The 27,523-nt window shown below is 41.4% G+C and overlaps 1 protein-coding gene across 5 annotated transcripts in view; it reads right to left on the bottom strand.

Moving 5' to 3' along the window:
- Positions 1-1,426: 1,426 nt before the first annotated feature.
- MAP4K3 (mitogen-activated protein kinase kinase kinase kinase 3) overlaps positions 1,427-27,523 on the bottom strand; it is a 132,364-nt gene continuing 106,267 nt past the window's right edge. For all 5 annotated transcript variants that reach the window (XM_007063162.4, XM_007063163.4, XM_037896248.2 and 2 more), the window contains 8 exons: positions 25,731-25,789; positions 22,892-22,995; positions 21,795-21,966; positions 17,647-17,715; positions 17,462-17,554; positions 14,424-14,494; positions 7,916-7,971; positions 1,427-2,805 (listed from right to left, as the gene is read on the bottom strand). In XM_007063162.4, coding sequence (XP_007063224.1) covers positions 2,718-2,805; positions 7,916-7,971; positions 14,424-14,494; positions 17,462-17,554; positions 17,647-17,715; positions 21,795-21,966; positions 22,892-22,995; positions 25,731-25,789 — 712 coding nt within the window. In that variant the 3' untranslated portion in view covers positions 1,427-2,717. The remainder of the gene's footprint in view (positions 2,806-7,915; positions 7,972-14,423; positions 14,495-17,461; positions 17,555-17,646; positions 17,716-21,794; positions 21,967-22,891; positions 22,996-25,730; positions 25,790-27,523) is intronic.

Raw genomic sequence — 27,523 nt, 5'->3', positions numbered from 1 at the left:
GAAGGGGAACATGGGAGGATGCTGTTGGGTGGTGAAGCTCAGTGTCGACCCAGGCAACAGAGGAACTGCAGCCAGAAGAGGGCACCCACTTCGGCTCCACAGACAGAGGCAGCCCCTACTGAAAAGGAATTTAGCTGAAGCTAAAATATGTGCCCTAGGAAAATCAGGGGATGAAGGGCAGTCCTGAAGAATCCAGGAAGCTATTGGTCAGCCAACAAAGTGCCCAGTTGTCTTAGACCAGCCCTGAAAGAGTGTGAGACACTTACCAGTATCGTCTTCCTCTGTAGTAGGGCCTGTCCCATAGAAGTTGAGTAAGGACATGCTAGGGCCAGTGTGAATTCTGTCACCGGTAGACATACCTGTCTGATGTATATCTAGTGGACAGGGGTTTAAGAAACAGTGACTTCAAACTAACATGTTGATCCTTGGAGATACAGTCCTGTAGGCTTGTTTGAGTAGATCATGGAAGTAATATGTATTGATATATATTTGAGTATATTATTGATAAGTATATAAATGATATAATGTATTGATCTTTACAGAATCAGAGAAATGTGGGGCAGAAAGGGACCTTGAGAAATCAAGTCCAGCCCCCTGCATTGCGGCAGGACCAAGTAAACCTAGACTATCCCTGACAGGTGTTTGTCCAATGTGTTCTTAAAAACCTCCAATGGAATCCGCATCATTGGAAAATTTTAAGAACAGACTGGGCAAACCCCTGTCAGGGATGGTTAGGCACAGACTTCTGCTCCCGTTGGTGGGTGCTCGATCCCCGCTCTGCCCCCGGCCACGCCCCAACTCCACCCCTTCCATGAGGCCCTTCCTCAAAGTCCCTGCCCCAACTCCGCCCCCTTCCTGCCCCTATTCCGACTCCTTCCCCAAATCCCTGCCCCAGCCCCGCCTCTTCCCCTGAGCCCCCCCCCCTCCCCCCCCGGAGTGGCTAAACAGCTGTTTGACAGCAGCTGGGCGGGAAACACTGGGAGGTAGGCGGAGGAGCAGGGATACGGCATGCTCAGGGGGAGAGGAGCTTGGCTGACAGTGGGTGCAGAGCACCCACTAATTTTTCCCTGTGGGTGCTCCAGCCCCAGAGCACCCACGGAGTCGGCGCCTATGTAAAGGAGGTATACTTGGTCCTGCCTCAGCATGAAGGGCTGGACTTGATGACTTCTCAAGGTTCCTTCCAGTCTACATTTCTAGGATTCAATGACTCTGTAAAGATACATATCCCGCAAAATGCAGGTGTTAGGTCAAAAATAGGCAAAATTACATTCCTAGGAGCTTGACCATTCATACATTCAGAATGCCCAGTTTATATATTAGGGTACATAAACATTTAATAGCAATTCAAAAATGGATGTTTTCCATCAGCTTTTTTTTAGTCTTATATGGAAATTAGTGCCGGTGGTAAGCTATTTGTACAACAACATGTTAAAAAAAGTTTATTTTACATTATGTACATTAGGGAACATATTCAAAAGCATTACCAATCACAATAACGTAGACCATAAATCACTTTAAATTTAGTTTGTTCTTAGTGTATATTATCATAATAAAATATAAAGAACATATACAAAACAGAGCCAAATGTGTGCATTTTGCTAAAACTTGGCATTTACATACTCCATTGGAAAATAGCAATCAAAAATACTTTTGATCAGACTATGTTCCTGCAATATGAAGTAACCACTACATTGTTTGTATGAGGTAGTAACTAAATTATTTTGGCCATGTGTTAACACCCTAAATCAAGAAAATGGTCATAATAAGGCCAAAAAAAGTCAAAATATGACAAGATCTTTGAACCATTTCCACAGTGTGGAATGTTGTAGTTCATGATAGGAATAAAACCATTTAGTGAAGACTTGTAATAATGCTAATTTTACCATTGCATACACTAGTAATTCAGACAACTATTGCAGTGTTACATTAAGGTACCAAATTCTGGGATTCATATCCATTCCAGAAGGTATTGTTTTCAAGCATAGAGAAGTAATCTTTACAGAATTTTACTTAAATATAAAAATACAGGTGTTTAATTGGTTTGTTTCACAAAAAAACTACCCAAATAAACTAAAAAAAAGATACTCTGAAGCCCAAGTCATATCCACGAAGTCACAGCTTACCTTTGTGACTAAATACATCACAGATAAATACTTTGTGCAAAACAAACAATCACACCAGTGTAGTTGCATGAAAATTAAAACAAGATTGTAATCTGATTACAGCCTTGGTTACAATTTCTAAAAGTTGATTTATTTGTATTAGTAAATTACATATAATAAAATACAATATGATGTTAAATGCACTGTGTTCATTGCTAACATCCCATTTTATAAGAACTACACGTGAAAAGTCCTTAAAATAGTACCCCGATTGCATTTCTGCTTCCTCAGCAACCTTTACATCTGTACAGCTAAGACACTTGTACATAACTGAAGGATCACTATCTACATTAAGTCAGTGTAGGTCTTCAGCAATGTGTTTCACTGAAAAATACTGCATATATGTACAAAGATTACATAAGAGTGAATTATTAAGCACTTCTGTGGTATAATATGCTAAGTGTGTCCATACCACATTATCATCTTTTCTCTCATGCCACAATAAATTACAAAGTAATTGAAGTCAGGTTACTGCAGTTTTTGTGCAATTTCAATCATCCATCAACGTTGCAGCAGTAGTGTTTTCTCGTCATGGTTAACTGCCATGTATGATTCTCAGTAACTGTTTTCATGCCCCGCCAGGATGTATAAATTGCTGTTGGCCATAGGATTATCTGTTGGCCTACTCTCCAATACCACAACCCTAGAATTAAAAAAAGTTAAATAATCTAATGAACAATGATAAGAAATACAATTTCAAATTCCCTGTCTGTAAACTCAGTCATCCTCTACTCTAACTTTCCTTCATGACTCATCTGTAAATTTGGCTATCACCAATGAGTCAACTTCACTACTGAACTCCTTCACTACTGCTGAACTCCTCACTCATGCTTTCATCCCCTACTGCCTGGACTACTGCACCTCTCCTCTCTACTTTCCCCAAATCCTCCTGCTCTTCAGACACTGCGTCTCAGTTTTTCACACATACAAGCAGCACATCCACTTTACCCCATCCGCAAACAAATCTACTGGCTCTTCACTCACGAGGAGGAGGAACAGCCTTGTGGTTAAAGACGCAGCACTAGGAGTAAGGATTCCTCCGTCCATTTCAGCTCTGCCACAGGCTTCCTGTGCAAACCTGGACAGTGTCACTGAGACACACTTTGACCTTCAACCTCCAACTGCTCAGTCCTCTTGAACTGCCCTTGTAATAGGTGGGTGCTCTAGTAGAAGCAGCAGACAATCCCTAAGATAGAATTGCTATGGTGACATAATTGTCTGTCAGCTGACTATTCTGACTGCCAACCTGATTAAGAAGTATACAATACTGTTCCAAGCCATCAATTTAGCTCATGTTTGTCTGATGGAGATGAACTAACTAGTCTTCTGATCTATCTACTGCAGCGGATATAAATAATGAACCCAATATGTGGGGGTGGGGAGGAATTCGAAACCCCGCTCTTGCACTTGAAATAGCTGATCAGCTTTTCTGGACACAGCAGGAGTTGTAGCTGTGGACAGCTAGCCCTCTTCTGAAGTTCTGAGAAGCCCTTCAGCGATTCACAAAATGATACTGCTTCTGCGTTTCAAATCAATGGTACTGAAAAAACAGCAAGTCTTCTGGTTATCTCCAGATCTAAAGAGTCAAACATTTCTCCCACTAACTCCTGGATGCTTTGGTAACCTGGGTGCTGGTTGCTATGCCATTATGCAGCTAAAAATTTCCTGTGTCTGACACACAACTCCACTGTTTTGTTGTCATTGCTTTAGCACCTGTCATTTTTATCTGTTTTTATGAAGCTCAGCAGCTCCGCTAAGCAGAAGGCTGCATATGGGTCTGTGGTGTTGGGGGTTATGGACTCAGAGCCCAAAGTATCTGCAAAAATTACAGGAGACTTGTGACAGGAGAGCAAAGGTCTGTGAGAGGCGGGTATATGCATGGAGGGCCAGTCAGGGAACGAAGGAGCTTAGGGGTGGCTGGGCAAACATTAAAATGTAAACCAGGTTGGCAGCCAAGAGCAGTTACAATTAAAGCTGGGTTGTTTTCCTCGTTGAAAACATCTAGTACATAAAGTTTTCAGTGTGTTAAACAGGGTTTAATTGTAATACTTCCTGGTTGCCAAATTGGTTTAAATTTTAAATTACTACCCTCGCCTCACTGGCCTGCTGCCTTCCAATCCACTGACACAAAATGCATAAATCTGGGGTCTGTACTGCTTAAATTTAGGCCTAATGTGCCCCATAGGATGCAATGCCTAGTTACTGTCATCGGAGAGGAGATACAACGGACTATGATGCTCACTGGAAAATGTGGAAGAATTAGGTTAATCAGAGTGCTCATTTCTCAACATTCTCATCACTGTCAGAGAGATCATTGTGAATGCTTCCTAACGGCAAGGACAAAGCTATTTAAAGTTGTTGAAAGAATGGCCACACAGGTCAAGGATTAAAAGTCCTACACAGAAAAGGGTTCTGGCCACAAGAATACCAGAATGTCGGGAAGCCCATGTGATGTCTCTCAATTGATCTCAAAACGTTCCTGTACCCCTATAAGTAGAAGGGACCTCACAGAATGGAGAGTTGTGCCAAATGAGCCTCTAAGGTTATCAGCTGATGGAAAAAGCTAACCAGCCCTTTGATCCATCTGTTGCAGCTATAGATGCTAACCCAGACAGCTCTTGGTTCTTTCTAGGCCTCAGGACAGAGGCTTCCTACCAACATCTAAGAGAAAAGACAGAAATTGCAGGGGAATCAGGCCCATTTAGGCTTATCCAAATATCCTGAATTCAATCAGGCAGAGTAACTGGTGCAGGCCTCATACCTGACACCCACAGACAGTCTGCCCAGTCTACTTGGCACTCTCGGGAAAGGGCAATCAAGCACTTATGAAATCTTCATATCAGAGGGACTCCTTAGGAATCAAATCCTCCTTGGACTGGTACCATTTCTTCGGATTCTTAGTCACAGCTCCAATGCCTGGTGCTGAGACAACTCTTTTCTCTTGAGAACAGCTAAAGGAGGCCCCCAACGCGTGAGAGAATATTTTCCCTATCTGACTCAGATACAGCAGAACCCCTAAACTGAGGATTGAGTTCATAAAATGGAACATCTCAATTACAGTAGGTGCAGAAGTTGCATTACATCACCTTCTTCTTGTCCCTCAGACTGCTGCAAACAATTTCCAATGCACTGAAGGCACTGGAATGTGAAGGAATGTTGACCTGCTCTTCATAAACATCAATTCCCCTCAATTCCTCTGCCTTCCCCGTGGGAAAAATGGTTCGTATAACTGGTTGTTTGCAAGACTGGTGTTCAGAAAAGATTCTACTGTAGTCAGTACTCAGGCAGTCTAAGCATAAACAGTGCTTTAGAACGATACCTTTCAGAAGCCTTCAAGTCTGTGGAAGGTCACAGAATTGACAATAACTTCAGATAAAAACTGACTTGGAAATGACAAGCGCGATTGAGGAAGGTTTTAAAGCTGAAGAACTCACTCAAGAGACCTGAAATAAAACCACATCTGACAAGCTCAGTTTTTTATTTTTTGCAATGCAAAGTCTTCAAGCAGTTGTCTCAGATCCATTCGGGTGCTGGCGTGTGGCAGGGTGGTCCCTCTGCCATGCCTTGAAGGGCTTAAAACAGCCCTGGGAGAGGGCTGAGAGGGAAAAAGCTGGGCTGTTTGGGAAAACAGCCACCACAGCTGTAGCCTGTGTAATTAGGGCCCAGCTGGCCCTTATAAGGGGGCCGTGGGCAAGAAGGAGAGAGACTCTCTCTGGCTACATGGAGAGAGGAGGACCTGGCTACCTGGGAAGTTGAGGAGGGTACCTAGGGCAGAGCAGTGCTGGGGAAGGGTACAGGGAGCTGGGGAGCTCCAGCCTAGCAGAGCCCCAGGCCGAGGTAAAGGCCCACAGAAGGGTACTAAGGCTGCAGAGGAGCAGCCCAGACCTAGACAGAGGCAGCTGGTCCAACCCCCTTGCAGATGATGAGTGGTAATACTGAAGTCTGCCCTTGGGAGCGGGGGCTAGACGATGACTGACAGTAGCCACTGAGGAAAGGGAGGGATAAGGGGGGAGACCCAGACTGAGGGGGTACTTCCAGGGGGCAGAACCCTAATCTAGACGGGCATAGGGCCAGTGGCAGGCGAAACACCGACCGGCAGAGGGTGCTCCTGGCTGAAAAGAGCTAATTCCCTGGATAACCAGCAGGAGGCACCGCAGTGGTGAGTCACTGCCCTGCAACATGGCGTAAACCCAATTCAGATGGAACAGCAATTGGGGATAGGATATTTCTTGATGTAATGGGCATGCTGATCTTTGAGCAGTATGATGCTCTGGTCTTAAAATCTGATTTATTTCTTTTAAAATCTGATTGTGCTGGCTCTCAATAACTATGAGAAATAACTGGCCTAATAACAACAAACTGCAGCAAACACCCCAATGGGAATGAGGGACTAAAACGCCCTCTTAAAAGGAGGCTGTGCAATTGCTAAACAGCTACCCACCACTAAGCCAAAAAATTACAAACAAACTAAGGGAACTCTGTCCAAAAGACAGCTAAAATGTAGCTTGTAAAGGCACAGTGCAATATTTCACCTGCAAATCATTGTTGTTCAGAAGACCTATGGGTGGTTGTGAGATTAACATCATGCTTGCAAATTCAGACCTGTGAGTGGGTGCTTACAAGGTCCCAAAAGATATTGCTCTTTTTGATGGTTCTGAGAAGCAGTGCCAGGGTGAAATTCCCACAAGTGGAGACAGACATAGGCAGTTCTCAAAGGAAAACTAAGGTTTAACATTGTACAGTACATGTATCATGCAAAGGCTGAAACTCTGCTCTCAGTATATATTACCTAAAACATACAACATTTACTTCATTAATTGCCTTCATAAAACTGCAGCACTCCAAAGCCGGGCAGAGAAAGTAGGAAGGTGTTGGTCCCTGTGAAGCTCCAAAACTTTGCAGGACAGTTAGTGGTTGGAGGAGCTGAGCATCCTACCATACTTCACTATTTAGTCCTGCAGGACAGGGAGAAGCAGAGAGATTTGGGGCCATGCAAAGCAGGCTCCAAAAAACAACAGAAGCGGAGGACCTTGTGGGGTTCTGAAAACACCTCCTGGGCCATGGATGTTGGCAGAACAGGCAGATCCCCTCGCTTTTGTAACAGTATTGGAATTTGTATGTTTTTAATATTTTTAATTTATTTTGAGGTGCAGATCCCATGATCTAATACAGCATAACAACTGAATGCAAAACCTGAAATCTATTAAAGTAAGTTCATGGAGGATATGTCCATTGACAGCCATATTAGCCAAGATGACCAGGAATGCAATCCCATGGTTGAATGTCCCTAAACCTCTGACTGCCTGAAGCTGGGAGCAGACGACGGGATGGATCACTCGACGACTCCCTGTTCATTCCCTCTGAAGCACCTGGCATTGGCCACTGTCGGAAGACAGGATACTGGGCTAGATGGTGCTTTGGTCTGACCTAGTATGGCAATTCTTATGTTCTTATATGTTAAAACCCCAAAAGAGAAAAGTTTTGGAGCTATACGAGCACTTCTGAAATATAAGCTTAGCAGTATTTACTCTCAGGATAAACTCAGAAACAAAGTTTTATTACTCCTCGGGAAAGAGAGAAGGAACATATGCAAGGAAAGGGATAAGGGGGAAAAATAAGGAGACTAAAAGAAGCCCACAAAGGAATCACAGAAGGATGAAGTACGAGTGAGAAAATACCCTTAAGAAATAGGAGGAAGAGAACATATATATTACTCTTTCATTTTAATAGACCATATCTGGTACCGTTCATACCTGTCAGATCCAAGAAGCCTGAATATTCTCGTACTGTCAGAAATTTCCTGTGTGATCTATTTAATGAAAACATACAATAATTATTCATGTAGCAAGTGCAGTTATTTTTGACCACTGTATCATAGCATTTATTGTAGCTAGAGAAAGGAATTAATGCTCACTGAATTAACCATTTAGGGTAATTGCCAGTCCAAGTCAGAGTCTGAGAATTCTTTAAATCTGTCCTTTAAATAAGGGCCAAAAGAGAGGGCCATTTTCCAGAACTTTCTGCCAGATTATGCAAAATATGGAGCTTAGTTACTATAACTGGAGGTTCTTTGACATGTGTGGTCCCTGTCTGTATTCCACAGGCGGGTACACGTGTGAACCATGTGCCTGAGTGCAGAGATTCTAACAAGCAGTATCTATGGGCCCACACACGAACAGTAGATCTCATGCTCCTCAGTGAAGGTATGAGAGGCACTGTGGGTCAACGCCCCCTCAGTTCCTTTTCTTACCACAAATTCAACCAGATCCAGAGCAGAGGGAATAGAGGGCGGGTAGTGGAATACAGACAGGGACCACATATTTGGAAGAATGTCCAGTTACAGTAAAAAGAAAAGGAGTACTTGTGGTACCTTAGAGACTAACCAATTTATTTGAGCTGTAGCTCACGAAACCTTATGCTCAAATAAATTGGTTAGTCTCTAAGGTGCACAAGTACTCCTTTTCTTTTTGCGAATACAGACTAACACGGCTGTTACTCTGAAACCAGTTACAGTAAGTAACCTCCATTTCTTCTATGGGTCATGGTCCCTGTATTTATTCCACACATGGCTGATCGGCAAGCAGTGCTCAGACTGGAAGGGCATGTGAGGATGTGTGCAGTACTGCAGATGCCAGTAACTTTTTCCTCAGGTAGATGGACTCGCGCTAGCTCTAACCAAGCTAGCATGCCAAAAATAGCAATGCAGCTGCAGTGGCTAGCAGCCCAAGTACAATCTTGCCCAACCCCTGGGTATATATTTGGGCAGCTAGCCCAAAACACTGCTCATGTAGCTGCGTCTACACTGCTATTTTCAGCACACAAACTCAGTCAAAGCTAGCATGGGTATGTCTATCCAACCTAGAAATTACACCCCCAGTTGGAGTACACGCATACCCACAGAGGGAATGGTAAGCCTGCCTTTCCAGCTAGTAGTATGAAACTACCTTGTGGCAAGAATGTCATTTTGAAGTCTTAGGTTTGCCACAGGTATTCAGATGGATTGTACGGAATAGAGCTATGCCTACAGAGCCTGATCCAAAACCCACTGAACTCAAAGTAGGTCTTTCCAATGATTTCAGGGGGCTTTGGATAAGGCTCATTATACTGTGGAGATCAAGACCAATACCACTAACCAAAATAGTGCAAAGAGACAACAACAGAAAGTATGGAAAACATGTACTGGACAAAAGCACTATTAAACAAAAGCATACTGCTATTCTGAAAACAAATTATGGGAGTACAATAAAATCTGTTGAATATAGAACCACGGTAAACAGAAAATTTAATATTCCAACATGTATTTGCTTTAGAGGGTGCCAACACTTACAAATAGAGTTTTGTGTGTTACAGAGAAATCATACTATTGTAATAAGCTTTCATTTAGGTGAGCACCAGAGCACTGCATAAAATGCTGGTGCATGAGTGAGGTCAACAGAGGGGAAAAAAAAAAGTCAAAATATACTCCCAAATTCACCAGCTGATTATAGTTCAGCCTGTGTGGGTCATTTACAAATTTCTACCTACTTCTGGGAATATAAACAATTCTTCCCTAGCTTCTCTCTCAGCCTCATGGAGTAGCAGCTTGAATAGTTTTTGAAGGTTAATTTGTTTATTTGCATTTAGGACTTATTGGGAGAAAGTTAATACAAAGTAGTAAATTCTGCATTTAGTTCTAAAAGTCATTCTTGCCCCTTGTAGCAGTAAACACATAAATGTAAGTCAACTTCCTGTGAAAGTTTGTCTCCTCAACTCACACATCTCTCCCTATTAGTCAACAGTTTTACTGCTCCACTAGAAGGTAGCAACAATGGGAGGTCATGGTTGTGGTGATTTTTTAAGTAGCTAAAAACAATCCCATTCTGAGATTCAAATGTCAGAACAGAGAACTTGAGCTGATGATGTGTTCAGAGTGACCTGTGTTGCTAAGCAGATGGGCTTGCTATGTTTTGCACCAGTTAGAGCAGAGGTGGGCAAACTTTTTGGCCCAAGGGCTACATCTGGGTGGGGAAATTGCATGCTGGGCCATGAATGTAGAGCTGGGATAGGGGGTTGGGGTGCGGGAGGAAGTGTGGGAGGAGGTGCGGTGTGCAGGAAGGGGCTCAGGGCAAGGGGTTGGGATGGATGAAGGGTGCGGGGGCTCGCGGCAGGGGGTTGGGGTGCGGGCTGCAGGAGGGGTTCAGTGCCGCTTACCTGGAGTGGCTCTGGGGTGGCAGCAGCGCGCACCGGGGCCAGGGCAGGCTCGCTCCCTCCCTCCCTCCCTGCCTGCCTGCCTGCCCTGGCCCCGCGCGGCTCCTGGAAGCGGCCGGCACCATGTCCCTGCGGCCCCTGTGGGAGGGCGGCGGAGGGCTCCGTGCGCTGCTCTCGCCTGTGGGTACCTTCCCCGCAGGTCCCATTGGCCTTGGTTCCCCGTTCCCGGCCAATGGGAGCTACGGGGCGCAGTGCCTGCAGGTAAGGGCAGCACGCAGAGCCCTCTGCCCCCACCCCAGGGGCCACAGGGACATGGTGCCGGCCGCTTCTGGGAGTGGTGCGGGGTCCGCGGCACCACAAGGGTGGCAATCTGAAAGGCCAGATCCGGCCCACAGGCATAGTTTGCCCACCCCAAGTTAGAGCTTTGTCATGGTATGTGGGTTCATTCTTTGATACGATTTGTTAGTATCACTAGAAGGTAACTAATGTATGGATCAACATGGCCAAGGTCGGTGTCTGATTGGATCAGGTGTAGTGTTCTGGGCAGCTGCAGATTAAAAAATTTTAATGACTGTGGCTATTTGGGTATCCAACAGCAGTGAGAAGTCAAACAGACCCCAAAGCTGCAGACCAACTTACCTTGAGGGTAGAAAGAAAGAAGTAAAGGCAGCAAATTTTCATCAGCGCGCATAATTCATTAACCCACCTGCCTGAAGTTATAACCTATTACAAAGGCATATTTACAGTCATGAAATAAAGAACACTGCCAAGGGCTCAAAGGGTAGCTTTATGAGTTGTGCTAAAACTAAATTGAGGTCCCATCCCAGAAGTGGGTCCTTTACAGATGGACAAAGATTTGAAAGTCCTTTCATAAATTTTTTGACCATACTATGTGCAAATACTGATTTAACAACTCTCAACACAGGATATGCTGATATAGCTGCTAAATCAACCTTCAGCAAAGAATCTGAAATACCTTCAGTCTTTAAATGCAGTAAGTATTCCAAAATACACTAGAGCCAGTTCCGAACATTCAGGTTTGTTCTGTATCCAACTCACAAACCATGAAAATTTAAATTGGTATCATCTTCTGGTCGATTGTTTTCTAGAGTTAATGAGCACCTGATGGACATCTAAAGGATAATATCTTTCAAGGTCAGTTAAAGTCCAACAGCCCATGCTGCCAGAGGCAGAGATAGGGGATCTGGAAGAATTATCTTGCTCTGCTCCTGGAAAAATAGATCCAATAATACTGGGAGCATCTTGTAAAATCCCAAGTAGATGCATGTACCACTGCTGTCTGAGCCACACCAGAGAAACTAAAGCCATTTCTTGCCCTAACCTGTATTATTTTCCTCACTACTTTCTGTATTAATGGAAAGGGGGGAAAGCAGACAACACACCTTTTCCCCAATTCAGTATAAATGAGTCCAATATGGACTGCACATCCTTTTCGGCCCTTGTCCAGAACTGATGACACTGTGTTGTGACAGGATATCCTCAATTGCTGAAGACCTTGTGTATCACTTCCTCTTTTACCGACCACTCATGTAACTGTGTTGTCTCTCTCTGCTCAGTTGGTCTGTGCAGTTGTCCTTTGCTGATAGTCGCAGGGCTACTGGATAAATGTTGTGCTGTATGCACCAATCCCATAGCCTGATTGCTTCATTGCATAACTATGACAAATAAGCCCCTCCCTGCTTGTTGACGTAACACATGGCAGTTCTATTATCCATTCAGCTGTAGGAACCTGAGTGAAGACATTTGACAGAATCTTTTTTTTCCTTTCCATAGAGGGTCTCTCCCAGGGATCCAGACCATTATCCACTCCAATGGGATGAATTTCTGCTATTACTGTATCTATATTTTGCAGTTCCAATAACTCCACCATTGCCAGTTCTGGCTGCGTCTTCAACCCCGTCTTTGGATCCAGCAGAATTAATGGATCCACAAATTGAGGTCTCGGTTTAGATCTCTCTCTTTGAGCTGCTTTCATTTTTAGTCTGGGAACTAAAGTAGACAAATCCCAGTCTGATAGACCCAATGTCGAATATCCCATATGGGATCTGACCTGCTAACAGTTGTCATCTTCTCTTTAGTCATATTCTTCAAAACCACTACAGATGGATTAGATGGCTTTTCTCATGGCTTAGCCTTTGTCTCAGAGGCCAGTGCCAATGGCACCTTTTGCAGGTTTTTAATCAATAAATCCTATGTCCCGAGTACCAGATGTGCTGTAGGCACATGGGAATTTCAGTGCCAATTCTGGAGTCTTCATAAGCATCTTAGATTTAGCAGCCATTGAACTTAGAGCTGACATGTTTTTTGCCTTATATTCTGAGCTCTGGGACACCTAAGATCCAACAGATTTGCTGCCAATGCTTTCTGTTGAATGAGAGCCTTGTAGCCTTTTTCTGTCCTTACATGCTGTAGGAATTAACGTACTGCAGACAGAGCATCTGGATAGAGAATGTCCCTCACCAAGACACGCCAGACATCTTACATGGAAGTACAATGCAAGAAACACTGCCAGAAAACAAGCACATCTTTTAAAGCCCAATCTTCTGTTCGTCAGATCCATGACTAACACTAACTCAACTAAACAATTAACTATCATTAATACACAGTTATAATAATCCAATATAATAAACTACACTAATCATTATCAATCGCATTTTTAGGAGAAAAGCTCCATATCAGAGATCTGAAAAGGTTTGCTTCCATCTGATGCTGTGGTTGGAAGGAATGGAGGTAGGCAGATAGTACCATGCTCCCTTTTATAGCCTTGCCCTCAGAACGTTAGGGAATGCTGATGAGAGATATAGGAGGGGGTGCGTGAGCACTCCTATGGACACTGTTTGGAGATAGTTTCAGCATTTAGGCTGCAGAGGCCAGCACAACCCATGAGTAAAAATATGCAGAAGGCACTCAAAGAATTAAAAATAGTCTGATAAATTGTACAAAATACGTTTTTGGCAGCTCACAAAGACAAACTAAACATCATTCAAAACAGTAACAGCATTTTTTCAGCATGGTCATTCATTGGATATTCTACATAAATACTGTGACTAACGAAATGGAAGATCTAAGTTTGATATGATTTAAGTATATAGATGACTAATTGTATTTAAAGGTGACTTGCTCACTCTCTCCACTGATATGTTTACTCTTTGGCAATAGGAACTTGAATTTCCTAACTCTTAATGCTAAAGTTGAATGCATGAGCACCCAGTTGTTGGGAAATCTCAGCTGCTGGTGTCAAGGAGTTAATAACTAGGGAAATTGAAGTGATTCTTTGAATATTCAGATGATTTTTGGCTAAAGGTTCCCTCAGTATCCATTCCAAACTGAATACTCAAGTCAGTAGCATTGTGTACTCCTTATATTTTGCTGCAGGAGCATGGTTTACTTTGTTACTTCTTTCTGCCTCTTCTTATGTTAGGTGGTGTCAGATCCTGGGCCCTGCAGCATGTGAACTCAACTGTCTCTTTTCATGATTGAGAGAGGTGAGAAGGCACTATTCTCCCCAGGCCATGCAGCTTCTCTTTTCATGGCTGGAGGGATAGAGGTTTCACTGCCTTTTCAAAGCATACACAGCTCTTTTAACAACAGAGGTGAATTCCTGGTCTGTGCTAATTCATCTTTTTGGACCTGATTCTCCACTGCTTTTCTCCCCACATGGCCATTTACACTTGTGCAAAGTGAGTGTATAACATTACCACACCAGAATGTAATGCCTCCAATATACCGAATGTAGATTCCACAATATTCCACAAGCAATGAATCTGCACCTTGGCATTCTGTTCCTTGGAACAGTAAACTAAGGTCCATTGTTTTCTGTGAGGGTTTTCAACATTTAAAGTTTAATCTTGGGATGACAAGCTGAATTCTTCTGGTTTATCCTGAAATTTAGATATTGTTGAAACAGTGCTTAAAATATCTAGCTGTTATGTCCAACACAGAATCCTATTTACACTTATTCAGTTCAATAAAACAATATTCATTTACTCTTATTCTTGTTACATTTTAACTGAATTAGTAGCAAAAAAATTGTAGGGAGGATAGTGCACTCACCTCATTTGACCTAAAACTCCTTCCTTGCATTCCATGCTTCCAGAAAGCTAAAACACTGTCTTGTAGGCAAACTAGAAGGAAAAGAACACTTGAGTTAATTTTGGTGACAACCCCAATTTATTCTCGCAAGGCAAAGAATATTTATTACCTTCCTATCATGGCAATTTTACATTCTGTCTGTAGACATTTTATAATTACATCAATTCCCTCACAAAAGATCCCAAAATGTTTCACCAGAATGACTTAACCCACCTCAAACTGGTCAAAAAAGGGCTTTTTTTTTTAAAACTGTTAGTTAATATGAGCCCTGTGTTACTTGTAAAATATTAATTCTCTCCAAGAGTTTAAATCTTTAGAAAATGTGCAAGATTTCCAGGTACATAAGCATTGGAACTTTACAAAAACTTGCATTCTGCCTTTTCCTCCCAAATTCAAGAGAACAGCTGAAAATAGTCTACAACTAAAACCTTTTTTCTTTTTACCCTCCTCTTCCCTTCCCATCCCCCTCCCCTCATTTTCTCTGTCTTAAAAAAAGGCAGTTACATCATAGTTCCCAACTGCCTTTTAAATTAAATTAAATTCTAATTACAGAAGCAGCAAAGTGCTAGCTTTTTCAAAAGAGAGTTGTATAAATCTACTGGGTTATAGTATGTTAAGGATTTAAAATTCATTTTCAAGAGACAGAATGACTTTCTTTTTTACCCTCACAGCCAGTTAGTGCTCACTGGCAGAGGGCCACTATAATGTAACTCATATCAGGCCTGACACACTCACTAATCCCAACACACTGTGGTAATATGTATCCAAAAGCTATCTTGTAAGATATCATATGTAAACCGGTTAATTGCCGGTCATGAATATCACTCTGCAATGTATGCACTGGTTGTGTATAAAGAATTGAGTGTGTGCTGGAACTATGTTCTTAAAATGTGTTTTGGAGGCAGTGTATAAATCAAGCCTGTCAGACAAAGGAATGTGGATTCCCTTGTCTGACTGGCTTGATTACAGGCATCGGACAATAAAAGTACATTTACATATAAGGTAAACAAAGCAATCACGCTAACAAGCAGCTTAGAAAGCACTCCAGAGACAAAGTCTGCAAATCCAGGAAGTCTTCATGGTTCTGGAAGCAAAGACAATGGACTCTAAGTAATATAAGGGGAGCAAAAAGGCACTTCGGGCCCGTCTACACTTAAAATGCTACCAGGGTAGACACTACCTATGCCAACACCAGCAAAGGTAATCCACCTCCCTGAGACCCCTGACCCCAGATGTAGTTAAACCAACCTAAATTTTCTAGTGTAGAACAGGCCTTATTTATCAATCATTTAAGGGACAAAACAGGCCAGAGCTCTTGGAATCTGTGAAAGGTGGATCCTTGAACAACATGGGGGTTGAAGTCTCTGGGAACTGACTATAAGCAACAGAAATTGCCTGAGACCAAGATTGTAATCTGTTAAGATTCCAATACTAGAAAGTGTGTTTTATTTTGTTTGTAACCATACCTTTCTTTTTTCCTCTTGCTTAGTATCACTTACATCTGTTCTTTATTAATATATTTATTCTTGTTTTATTACAAAACCATCTCAGTGCTGTATATTAAACTAAAGTGAGAGTCTTCAGCTAACCTAACAGGCGGGGTGGGTCTCTAAGCCTGGGCTCCAGTCTGAGCCTGAGCATCTCCAGTACCTTTTTAGCTCTGAACCCCATGAGTCTGAGTCAACTGACCCAGGCTCTGGGACTCCGTGCCATGGATTTTCTATTGCAGTGTAGACATATCCATAGAGCCTTGAGGAGTTTGCCTCTGAGTAGAAAGACAGGTGTGGCAGGAAGCTGACATCCGGTCTAATCTCTAGCAAAGCTCACTCTTGCTGAAGCTGAGAGATAACACAGTGGCTTGTAGTTCTGAGTGTCATGAACAGAATGCCACAATAATGTGAAGTGCATTTTCAGTTCCCAAGAGTGGGAATGAAGTGTGTAAAATAAGTGCACCCATTATGAGAGTTGACAATTTTGAATTCTTCTATCTATTGTGGAACAAATTCTATGTGACTCTCCTTGATTAAATTCTGCTGGAACCTGATAGAACTGACTAAGTATAAGAGAGACTGATGGTAGCTTTATTGCCAGGCAACATATCATGCACGTCACCATATAGCCCAAAATGATTTGTGGCAGACATGGCATAATATGCGGTCTCAAATAAAAATCCCCAGAGATCTTCCAAGGGGTACACATTTCATCTGTGTGTTACCACAGTAGGCTTTTGGTAGAAACTGGGGGGGAAAAATGGTACAGTGCTTTCATGAACCCCGTTTAGGAACAGAAAGGGGAGAGGATGATGCAGAGAAGTGAGGAAGTTGCACTAATCCACTATGCCATAACCATACTAATAGTATCTAGGTTTTATATAGCGTCTTTCATCCATAGATCTCCTTGCACTTTACATAGGAGAGTATCATTATCCCCATTAAAGATAGGTTAATTGAGGCACAAAGCGGGGAAGTGACTTTCCCGAGGTCACCAAGAATCCTGATCTCCTGAGTCCCAGTCCAATACACTAGCCCACACTGCCTCCAACTAAGGAGTTAAATTTATTTTCATGAGAAAAGTTAGCAATGAATTTTAGTTCACATTCCTGCATTTGCAGTGTTGCGACTGAAGTAAACAAATGAACTGCATGCATAAATGAAAAGAACGAATTAGTAACAGGAATAATTCACAATGAGTTTGAGTGGCCCGAGTACAGACTTTTCTGTAGAAACAGAGGTCATAACATTACCAGACCATTTAGCCTAATCGGAGGGAATTCTGAGGACACTCTTCCATTCTGGTCCCTCTTTTGGAAGCCTATCAATCCACTAAATGCTCAACCCAGCTTATCACCACACAACAAAACATAGGAATCGATACATTTTATGTCAGCAAAGTCTTGAAAATTACTATCTTTAGTAGTAATTAAATTAAATTAATTAATTTAATTAATTAATTAATAAATTAAACGAGCTACACCAAGTTGAGTCCAAAACCACACTCACCTATTGATTCAATCTGGAAATCGAACGTGAGCTCTGATGACAGTTTTCGGCTAGATTTTAATCTGCCTTGTAGATTTACTATTTTTATACAGCCTAGAGAATAAACAAGAGGTGTCACTTAGCCATTCCTCTCAAACAAGTGACCTAATTTGAATATGTATATTTAGTTCATAACTAAAACTTACAATCCAGACACACTAAAATGGTATCTCTTTCCAGCTGTGTTAAATGTACAACGCTCGCCTGTGTAGTGTCTATAACACAAATAATAACAGTTAATTTATATACAACACAAATTACCATCAAATTTGAATGTGGAGATTCTGAAGTTCAAAAGAATTTAAGGTACTGTTGTATTTTCAACTACAGAAAGATTTTCTAACCAGTGAAATTTCTGTTCTCTTAAAAAGACATGTCCACTTACCCAACTTGTTGGCTGTGATGGAGGCAAATGAAGCTGTAATATTAAAGTATTAATATTACAAAGCAAACTTATGTTTAAGTTGCTGTCCACCATCACCTCTGTCTTTCAGTATTTCTGCTTTCCATAAAATATACGTGTTTCAGATTATTTCCTTCAGATGTGTTGGTTTGCATTTTTCCAACTGGAATCCTGTTCTAATTTTTCTGCCATTGTTTCTAAATCTTGCTAGCACTTTTGGACTTCTTCTCAGTCCTTGCTACTGTTTGCAATTTCTCCTTCATCTTCACATTGTATAAGCTCTTTACAAATTGTTAATGAAGACCGTTCGAACAAAGGAGTGAGACAGTAACCTTTCTTCCACATTAGAGCTGCAGCTGTCTCCATCACAGCTAATGGGGGAGATCTGACCCACAAGCTCAGATCAGTGGACATGCCAACTCAAAAGAGAAAATATAATTCCTTTTAGCAAGATATGACAAAAAGCAACTCTTGCTAATCTGGTATCTATACTACAGCATTCTAGGAACCTTTCATATAACCAAGAGAGAAACTAATTCTCATATTTAATAGAAACTGAAATTAAAACGTTACATAAAATACTAAAAGCAGCTCTTAATTAAGAACATTTTAACCCCATAAAAAAAAAAAGTCAAATCCTGCATAAGATTAAAAAAACAAAACAAAAAAAACTCCACATATGGGGCAGTAGAAATGTGCTCACTCAGGCAGTCTCTTGACCTGGATACTTTTGAGTTCAAATGTGAGGTTTAGATTTTTATCAGAACCTTTACAGCACTCTGGATCTGGCATCTGAACTAAAGTGGTGAAAAACTGGTCTCAGAATATTTCTGCCATTTCTATCCCCTCAGCCTGGCTCCCTGACTCACGACTGGATTCTGGGATTGGGGCCCATTATTTTAAGGTATTATTAATAATTGGCAATACTGAGCTCCTATATAGTTGAGAAGTACAATACAATTTTATTGTAAGTACTTTCCTCTTTTACTCTTGCACAGAGGAATTGTACTCTGATCACAAAGGATTACTCCCGTTTTTGTATTAACACTCCACCTGCAAGAGTCATCAAAGCAACTGTCCCTTCAGCTAGGTGAGCTGTGACTTCCCCTCCAGTGAACTGCAGTCACCCTTAAAACAGCTGGAGGAGTCACTACAGTGAGTCAAGACATTACCCTCCTCTCCACAAAGCTGAACAGACAAGCCTCTGTGAGGCCTGGAGTACATCCCTGCACATGAGTTAAACCACTAATGATTCAGCCTAGACCAAGGGCTTGTCTACACTTACCTGAGGATCCACGTTGTGGCGATCGATGCATCGGCAGTTGATTTAGTGCATCTAGTGAAGACCCGCTAAATCAACTGCCGATCGCTCTCCTGTCAACTCCTGTACTCCACCTGATTGAGAAGAGTAACAGGAGTCGACAGGAGAGCGTCTCCCGTCGACGTCGTGTAGTATGGACCCTGTGGTGAGTAGATCTAAGCTACGTCGATTTGAGTTACACTATTCACATAACTCAAATGGCGTAGCTTAGATCGACTTTTCCCTTTAGTGTAGAAAAGGCCCAAAGAGTTTAAAACAGTAATAATATCTGTGTAAAATCAAATTAAATGGTGGAAAGAAATGTACAGTACAATGTATGTGAGTATTTTCATGGGCAATTTTTCTAGTTATGGTATAGAGAGCAAAAGAGTACCAGTTCAACAATATTAAAATCTATTCTTTCATATTTCAAAAGATTTTTTCATCTAAAGCATTCTCACATCTGATGAAAAAGGGGGAAAACACACAACAGTGCATAACAGCCTTTTGTGGCAACAAGCCTGGGATGACACCATAACCAGAACCCACTGTGGTTCTGTCTTTGGTGTCAGTATAGGAGGAGGCTGGGAACTTCATTTTCTCTTTCCTGCCTTTGCCCCCTTGACTCCTCACTCTGTCTTCCTCTCTAATTTTTTGGACAAAGAACTCCATTCTCAGCCTTCTACCCATGTAGGGAACATGGCAGGTTGAGCGGCTGCTGTTTTTCTCGGTGCCTGTCAGGCACTGGGTGCTCTTACTTGAGAGTGTAGAGAGCAGCAGAGAGAGCTACTGAAAATGTAATACATACCATCCTCCCTGTGACTTATCTGCCAGAACCAGAGGGATGGGGAGAAAGAAATTAAGAGAGCTACCTCTTCACCACCACCTCCAGGGCGTGCGTTCTTTGCCATTTCATAGGAATTGAGCTGGCTCTGCCTAAGACCACACACAGTGCAGCAGTATGTCACATGGGAGTCTCACTCACATGCCATCAGGCATAATTGTCTCTGGAGAAAAATGCACTTTCAGAGACAATAATTTGGCCTGTCAGCCACAAGAAGGTGTATGCATTTTCTGACTCATGATCATCACACAAATGGAGCAAAGACAATCACTTCAAAACATTTCCAAACAAATGCCAAATATATAAAATAATAACCATTTGGTGCAAGCTATTTATGACCACCACATACTGTACACTTTTCTCTCTTCTCAGAGAGTGTTTTTGACTTCTCAATGTCCTGTCAACAGAGGACAGGAGAGAGAGATTTAACCACATGGTTTAAAGCACTAACAATATAATAAAGGAAAGAAGACCTGCCAACAATACAGATGCACCAGAAGGACATACAAATGACTGAAAAAGAATTCTAACGAGGATAGATGCAGTAATTCAGAGAAGTGTTAAACTGTCCAAGTTAAAAAACAGAGAGTATTAAGAAGGGAATAAAGATTTTACATTTACAGAGATATATCACTGATGCAGACAATACTGAAATAAGACTGAATACAAAGGGTACATTTTTAAAGAGTTGCTTTTCAGTGTTCTACTTTCAATGACTATATTAGGAGCTACATAACCCTATGTACCAATCTGAAAATGGAACTCAAAGTTCACACACACGAGTATTACAGTATTAACTGGCCAGACACTGCAGCACTACCACTGATAACAGTCATTTATGTAGTTGTACTTCTATTTACAGCAGAAGTTTTTCAGATATTCTTTTAAGAAGCAAGAAAATCAGCAGAAATCTTTCTAGTGAAAACAGCATTTTTTAGAGAGCGCCACAGAATCGAATCAGTGAGGTTTGTGCAAAAGTACTGGGGGGATGGCTAAAGCCCTGAGACAGAGCTACTTACTGATTCTGCATTGTGGGACCGGGACCGGGACCAGGCTCACGATGGCAACTGGTTTTCAAGAGGGTGGGGCGCAATCCAGAAAGGCTGTCTCTCCACCACCCAATTTTCATCTTAAGAGTTTCTGCTGCTGCTTCCGTGCACTAGCTCCTCATCCAAATGGCACTCATGCCAGCCATGAGGATCAAAAATAAGGGGTGGCTTCTGGATGCAGAGTACAGGGCACACATGCCTTCCCTCCTCCCAATATTCATGGAAAGAGGGAGGGGTAAGTACTTCCTTCTCAGCAACAGCAAGGTAACTGCCATGCTGAAACACGCTCCCTGCATTGGCCCACAACATCTCATACCAACTGCCCGAGAAGAAGGCAGTCAGCCTGAAATTCCATTAAAATCCATTAAAAACACTATGTCAAGAACACTGAAGTTGCAAAGTGAAGCGCACAATTCAGAAAAGGCCTAACTTCTGGAAACACAAGCAACTTTTATTCTGTCCCCTGTGTGTTCCACTCAAACATTCAAAAAAAAATTCACTCAGTCAAAAATTTTAGCATGGAAGGTGAACATAAGAGAGAGTTATGGACAACTGGGAGACCACTTTACGTGGAAAACCCAATGTAACTAATTATGGGACATTCCATGGAAACTATGGAACCTAGCTGTTACTGGTGCTCTAATTATAATAAAGTAAGATAGCAAATAACGTTGGGAATCCAATCATAATGCACAAACCTGTTTCTGTAAACCATGAAGAGGTAGAATTTGGGTTGACAGTCTCAAACTTCACCACCTGGTTGAAGTCTCTCCCTCGACTGACACCAACACAAACTAAGGGGAATTCTTGTTCAGGTACTACCAGCATTTCAAACAATCTCAGTGGACAAGGTACAGGGAAATCTATGTGCTAGATTAAGAAACAAAAAACTGTTAGATAAAGGCAAACAAGTTAAAAAGCAAACAATTTAGTACACATCATGATTAGTCATTTAAACAGCATGGTAAGTTGGATAAAGTAGTTTTACCATTCATAGTTAGTCCACTTATGTAACATCAAGCTTGTTTCCTAAAATCATACTACTTGGCAGATGCAGGAAAATCTGATTTATGAAGATTTAGGTTCTTCATGCAGATTTTGTTAATATCCAGAATCTGAACTTTCACTATCATTTTTCTTATGGCTGCTTGCAAGAGAGAACCCAGATCCTCTGAGTGACATCACTAGTTGGGGAGGTTTAAAAAGTTTGTTTCCCCAGCTGACCAGACTGTGGGTGCTGCCTGTCCAAGAAACATGAAGCACTGTGGCCTCTGTCCTGCAGATGTCAGCTGGGAACAACAACTATTTGATTTTGAAGCACCCAAAGAGTCACGCAGTCCAAAACAAATGAGTCATCTTCTCCCTTTACGTTTGGCATAAGTGAGAACTAGCAATGTTCTCCCCTCAATTCTCCCAAGGCTCTGCCCATTGATTAGCCAGAGCATTCTTACTGTATAACTATAAGACAACACTTACAGATAGAAATAATCAACCTTTAGACTGGATATGTGCAGGGGAAAAGGTTCTAAATAATGTTTAGTTAGCATCTAGCAAATGTTTGGGACATTTTAAACTGGTATTTTTCAAATGATATAAAATGAATTTCATTTTTCAAAATGAGTTAAGCAGAAATGAACAGAAAATCATATAGGAACATAAGAAATTATTTACATTTTAGTTACTCAACTAATTTTTTTCAAGATAAAAGCATCTGAAAATCAACGTTTTGTATTAAGAGGTTGAGTCCTAAAGAGAAGGTAGTTCCTGCTTGTGGACATCTTATTGTAATGTTTACCTTAATTAACATGAACTTCTGCATCAGTTCAACCCATTCTAATAAGACTATGCTAGACTGTAGTGCTCCGCAAAGGTATTTGTGGCCTGTGTAAGGATTCCTCACTGCCAAGAAAGAAAAGGTAAAGTATGTTAGTAACACATTTTACTTAGTATAAACATTTCACATCTAATTTAACACAGCCTTTGCAATTCTGAAAGTGTCAGATCTGAAAAGGGACTCTGAAAAGTTAGTTTTCAAACTACATACAACCCTTAGATTTTTGGCTCCTAGGAATCTCTTAAGGGTTTGGAAAAAACAGCATATAGTAGGTGCTATCACAAACATAATAAAACCATACTTTATATACCTAGCTTGTTTTAATACAGCTGACTGAAGGTTTTTGACTGATAAACAGGACTTAATACTTTAGGGCTGCCTACAGGCTAGTTATAGCATGGACACAGACAGTCAAAGCTTCCCATTTCAGAATGTTGGTGTGCCCCAACTATTTTTTAATTATCTTGAGAAACCTCCTCTAGTGTTAAGATTTTGAAGAAAGGTGCCAGTTATAATGGTTGTTCTTATGACAGTGGCACCTCTCCAACATGAACTGAACAGAGGCCAGCAATTATTTAACAATTTATCAGTCATTACCAACTCATAGTTGCTCAGTAGCCTTTCAGTCACTGGTGTCCTAGACCAGGTTCTAGCAAGTGATAGGAAATGAAAGGCTCCATACATCCACTGTCAATTCTTTAAACTGCCCAGGAAGCTGAATTTTAATGACAAAGTTGGCCTAAAAATATAACACTCAGTATATTTTGCACCCAGTACCTAAAATTCAATTAACACATTACTTAATCTTATACCTTGACTGAAATGAAATAGAAAAAGTATCAGTCATCATCATTTTCATTAAAAACTGCTCTTCTTATAGCTTTTATCACTACTCAATTAAAAACATATTTAAAAAGAGAAGAAGGTGGGCTGCTAGGCACTGAAAAGTCAGAAAATGCTTAAAGTTGCATGCACTGCCTGAACTCTGCAAATTCATTACATTAAAGGCTAATTACATGATCACATCATTAAATAATCAACAATATGATTAGAGCTGTACAAGACATGAAATGATAAAGTTTCTGCCCCAAAGAACTTAAAATCTAAGGGTCTGATTCAAAGCCAACTGAGGTGATCTTGGGCTAGATTTACAAAGGCATTTAGGGGCCCAAAGACACAGAAAGGTGTCCACTGCAGTTTACAGAACTGCCTGACTCACTGACTTTCAATGTGGTTCAATGTGGATGAAATCCACTAGGACCACCCTCCTCTCTTGAAGTTCCACTAGGGGCCTATTTGCATCTTTAGGCACCTAAAAATACCTTTATAAATCTGGTCCCTTGCGCAACATCACAGTTAACCCATCTGTAAAATGGGGACAATGATACTTGCCTGACAGTTAAAGTAAGGTTCAACTCAGTAATACAAATTGTGAAGTGTACATAATTACTAACACCAGTAAGTGGAAAAGATGAGACTAGAATTCAGTCCCTTTTTGACTGCCACTTCAGTGCTGCTTCCGCTAGGCCAAAGGGTACAGCACTCGTGTCCCATCACAGGCTCTGTTCCTACCACATGGGAGATTCTGTAGGGTCTAGTAATTTTTAGATGCTTAGTAATTCATTTGGTGGTGATAAAGCTCTTTGAGTGCTGCAGAAAGCAGCATGGCCACATGCTAGCTATCTGCTGCATTGTGCATGCACCCTTCTGACAAACTAGGCCGGGTTACCATGACCACCACAAGATTACAGTGCAGCATGCTAACACCTTCGCTGTTCAGCACTGGAAGAGAAACCTTGTAAAAAGGCTGAATGTTACATTTATATTCATGAAGAGCCTATAGAGTTTCCTATCTACTCTGATTTTTTTCCCTAATATTCTTCTGCCAGCAGGTCAGAAACTACACCTTTCAGCAGTTCAGCAGATTATTTTTTAACATTATATTGAGGCCTCAATCAGGTCAAGGCCCTTTCATGCTAAGCACTGTACAAACATATAGTAAATGACAGTCCCTACCCTAAAGAGTTTACAATCTAAATGACAAGACAAACAGGTAGATGAGAGAAACAAGTGATTACTTACGTCAGAGAATTTGAAAATGTTACATCCTGTGTTCTATATAACAGGGACCTAGGTGTTGCAGTTAGTGATTCGAGAAGACCCCATCCCACCTCCACACTCTACAGCTTGTGTGGAGAGCTCATGCAGCAAATAATTTTCCTGCCTTTTATGCACATTTATTGAACAGTAACTTTTCACTGTTTGTATCTCTCTTATACTGCAGTGTTGACTCCGTGGTTGCTGCACTGGACCCTTACTGTACTTTTGTATGGTACTATTTTTAGAGAACCAATGCTGCTCTTGTAGATCTTTCTAGCGAGAATTTAAAACGAACTACACAGTATCAGTCAATAATAATATTAACTATGGTGGGCTCACAATGGCCAGTATTAGAAGTCATGGTCCACAGCCTGATGCTTCCTGTATGTCACTCCCCCGGAGAGACTGAGGTTTCTCAAGAAACCGGACATGTATTCTGCTGTTCTGAATTTGTTGTGAAATGTGATTAATTATGAGGGGAAAAAGAGGAAGTTTTCACTTCCTATAAACGTGAGGGCTAATCTGGTTGAGTTTACTACCTGTAGATGTCTACAGCTTCTTTCTGATGACAGGAGAAACGTGACAGCCTAATATTCTTCTCTCCTTTTGTTCCTCCCCAGGTAGTGACTCGTTACAAATATCTCAAAACTGTAGACATTTATTCCTCTTACTGACATTTTCACTGTACATCTTTACTTACCAACACAACACTTCTGACACCATTTGGTTTCTGGAATTTTTGTAGACACTGCAAACTTCCTAAAGGATATAAATACAGAATTATTAATTCAATAAAACAGACAATCAATCTGCTTCTTATAAAGACTGTTAATAAGGATGACCCCCTCAGAATGACCCCCTGAAGGAGTAATTTGAAAGACAGGAGGACGAGCAGGAAAGGCCTGAGTTAAGGAAGTCAACAGAGGATAAGATAATCAATAAGCATGTGATCGAGAGTTCCAAAGATGACTGACAGGTCGAGAAGGAGAATGCAGTATTGTTCCAAGTTGTTCCAGGAAGAGGTTTATTAGAGGTATTGTCAAGGATTGCTTCAGTGGAGTTCACATTGCAGAAACGATTGGAGATTATGACTTCCATACATTGTAAGGCTCTGCTACTAAATGCTGTGTCAACTAAGTCCCAAATCAAGCATATAATGTTTTGCAGATTTATGTACTGATGCTCATGTAGCTGCTTTGAATTTTTCTTTGCTTTCCATTTTTTCTGCTGGTGCATGAACTTTTCTCTGAAGAGAATTTTGCTTTAATTTTACATCAATTTTTATATTGCACTCATCATCATGGTATTCAAGAACCTCTTGAAGAATGTGCTTTGAGATCTGGTGGAAATAATTTATCCTGCTATTTACGTACTTTAGATATGCATCTAGTAATCTTCTTGGCTACTGTGTCCTTCTGATGCCTGTCACGCAAAGGGAAGAAAGCAGCAAAGAGAAATGTGGAATATCTAAATGATTCTGTCCTGCCTATGTATGTTTTGCTTGCCCTTTGCACTTTCAGGTTGTTTAACATTTTCCTTGGGATGTGATGGGACTTGGCAGGAAATCTCCTGGCCCTCCAGAATGTGTATGAGTTGTCATCTCAGGCTTGATGTATTTTGGAATTTTCATAGCAAATTGACCTTGTGACCTGACCTTGTGAAATTTACAGTATTGGTCCTCTGCTGATTGTGTCCCCAACTCACATAGCCTGCTGGCCAAAGTTACAGTATGGGGCGGGAACAGACAAACTGCATAGGGATATACAGTGTAATCGTTTGAAAGGTGGCTGTGCTAGATCTTCTAAGACCATATTTCGGTTCCAAGGTGATCACAGTGTCTGATGGGTGTAACACAGCTATGCATGCAGATGATTGCACAGAGGCCTTTCTGCATCATGTAATGAATAAAGCTATGGCTGTTAGTTGTACCTCCAGGTAGCTAAGAATCAGGCCCACTGATAAGATAGTTCTTTAGGAAGTTATGTATTGTGAAGTGTTCTGGTGATTCATTCTGCCTTCTATGCACTGAATGTTGACTCCACACTGAATCCTCAGGTTTCTTACTGTTACCATTTCCCTCTGATGCTAGCAAAATTAATTACATGTCTAGAACACTTCTATTTTCAAGTATTTTCTTTGGAGCAGCAAGGGTACTATGGCTCATGGAGGACAAAATAGTCCTATAGCCTCTGCTATAGCAGATTTGGTGCAGTCAGCAAGTTATCTGGTACTGAGTCTGACATCCAGACTATTTTTAAGGATCTGTCTTCTACGGCTTGGGTGGCAACAAATATAATATTACTTCGGATCTCTCATGTTTTGTATGATCCTTGGTGATAAATATATTTGGTGAGACTGCATACAGAACTTGCTGTGGACACACCTCAGGTAATATGTCCACAGCCTCCAGCGCCCCATGTTCTCATTCTGAATAAATATTTCCCTACCCTCATTCTCTGGGCTGATAAGAACAGTTTATTTTAGGCTTCAATC

This window comes from Chelonia mydas, chromosome 3, assembly GCF_015237465.2.
Source record: "Chelonia mydas isolate rCheMyd1 chromosome 3, rCheMyd1.pri.v2, whole genome shotgun sequence".
Classification (NCBI taxonomy): domain Eukaryota; kingdom Metazoa; phylum Chordata; order Testudines; family Cheloniidae; genus Chelonia; species Chelonia mydas.
This window is presented reverse-complemented; position numbering and strand designations above follow the sequence as displayed.